The sequence below is a fragment of the Rhinopithecus roxellana genome, chromosome 15, assembly GCF_007565055.1.
Source record: "Rhinopithecus roxellana isolate Shanxi Qingling chromosome 15, ASM756505v1, whole genome shotgun sequence".
NCBI classification, from domain to species: domain Eukaryota; kingdom Metazoa; phylum Chordata; class Mammalia; order Primates; family Cercopithecidae; genus Rhinopithecus; species Rhinopithecus roxellana.
This window is the reverse complement of record NC_044563.1, coordinates 61,834,131-61,836,032: the sequence shown is the minus strand read 5'-3', so window position 1 is coordinate 61,836,032 and position 1,902 is coordinate 61,834,131. Positions and strand designations below refer to the sequence as shown.

Below are 1,902 nucleotides of genomic sequence, written 5' to 3'. Positions count from 1 at the left end.
TCTAGGAAAACTTTTGAAACCTAAATCTTTCTCAGATATATGAGGGCCTTCACAGTGTATAATGAATAACTTCACCATAAAATATAACTACACCTTTATTCTCTATATTGAAAATATACAGATTTACAATTATTGAGGTTTAGGTCCAGTATCTTAAAGTCAAAATATCATTGGTAATATGTGAATTCTAAATTCCACATTATATGAAATCTTCTCACAAATATAAGGGGAATGGAGGGAAAGATATGTTTCAGAATCTCTGTCATCTACGCTTCGTGTTTCTTGAATTTCTTGAGGATTCTGTCACGAATCTGCTTGGTCTTAACACTGTAGACAATGGGGTTCATGAGAGGTGGAACCAGCAAGTAGACATTGGCCATCAGCACATGGACAATTGGGGAAGCATTCTGTCCATAGCGATGGATCATAGATAGCCCAATCATTGGTGTATAGAAGGTGAGTACAGCACAGATGTGGGAAATGCAAGTATTGAGGGCTCTCACTCTCTCTGCCTTGGAGGCTATACTCAACACTGTGGCCAGGATGAGGACATAGGATAGGAGGAGAAGCACTGAATCAAGTCCCATGGAACAGATGACCACCATGAGGCCATAGATGCTGCTGACTTGACGGTTGGATACAGTTGTCTTTATGAGGTCCTGGTGCAGGCAGAAAGTGTAGGACAGAATATTGACATCATGATATTGAAGCTTCTTCAAGAGGAAGGAAGCTGGAAAGACCAGAGCCAAGGCCCTTCCAGCAGTTGCCAACCCAATCCCAATGATTACATCATTGGTTAGGATGGCTGCATAGCGCAATGGTTCTCGGATTGCTATAAAGCGGTCAAAGGCCATAGCCAAGAGTACAGCTGACTCCGTAATTGAGAAAACATGAATGCAGTACATTTGGACCAGACAAGCATTGAAGGAGATCTCCTGCACATGGAACCAGAAGACACTGAACATGGTAGGCAAGGTAGTGGTAGATAGGCCCAGGTCAGTGAATGCCAGCATTGACAGAAAGTAATACATTGGTTGATGGAGGGAAGACTCAGTTCTGACAATGAAGAGGCTGGTAATGTTCCTGGCAATTGAGGTGGCATAAATCAAGAAGATGGGGAGGGAAATCAAGTCATATCTGCTTTCAAGGCCTGAGAGGCCCATTAGGAGGAAGCGAGGGTATAAGGCAGAACTATTGAAGACAGACATTGTGCTAATGGATGAACCTAGAGTCTAGGTGAGGAAACAAGAATATGGAAAATTAGGGTAAAAGTCAAAATTGTAACAAGAAGCAATACTTTAATTTATGCTGCTGTGTGTTTAATGGTTTTGATCATGTCTGTGTTCATTATATCTAATTACCCCACCTGTTATTTATTATTTTACTGATTAGTTTTCTTCACTGTGCATTTATTGAGGTTTTTTGTTTGTTTGTTTGTTTGTTTGGTCTCGCTCTGTCGCCAGGCTAGAGTGCAGTGATGCACTCTTGGCTCACTGCCACCTCTGCCTCCCGGGTTCAAGTGATTCTCCTGCCTTAACCTCCCGAGTAGCTGGGACTACAGATGTGTGCCACCACGCCTAGCTAATTTTTATATTTTTAGTAAAGACAAGGTTTCACCATGTTGGCCAGGATGGTCTCAATCTCTTGACTTCGTGATCCCCCCCACCTCAGCCTCCCATAGTGCTGGGATTACAAGATCATTTTTTTTAGAGATGGGATCTCACTATGTTACCTAGGCTAGCATCAGACTCCTGTTCTCAAGCAATCCTCCCAACTCAGCCTTCTGAGTAGCTGGAACTACAGGTGCACGCCACTGAAACTGAGAACATACTTTATTAAAGGAAATCTGGTAGTGTTAAAAAATAGAGAAATATGTAAGAAACGACATCAACTATGTGCAAA

The 1,902-nt window shown here is 42.1% G+C and overlaps 1 protein-coding gene across 1 annotated transcript; it reads right to left on the bottom strand.

Annotated features, from left to right (window-relative positions):
• Positions 1-266: 266 nt before the first annotated feature.
• LOC104678198 (olfactory receptor 51G2-like) lies at positions 267-1,208 on the bottom strand. Its single transcript, XM_010383432.2, has one exon. The coding sequence runs from the start codon at positions 1,206-1,208 to the stop codon at positions 267-269; it is 942 nt and encodes a 313-aa protein (XP_010381734.2).
• Positions 1,209-1,902: the final 694 nt, after the last annotated feature.

What these genes read in the sequence shown, in the direction of transcription:
- LOC104678198 (XM_010383432.2), bottom strand. Translation starts at nt 1,208, where the DNA reads ATGTCTGTCTTCAATAGTTCTGCCTTATACCCTCGCTTCCTCCTAATG.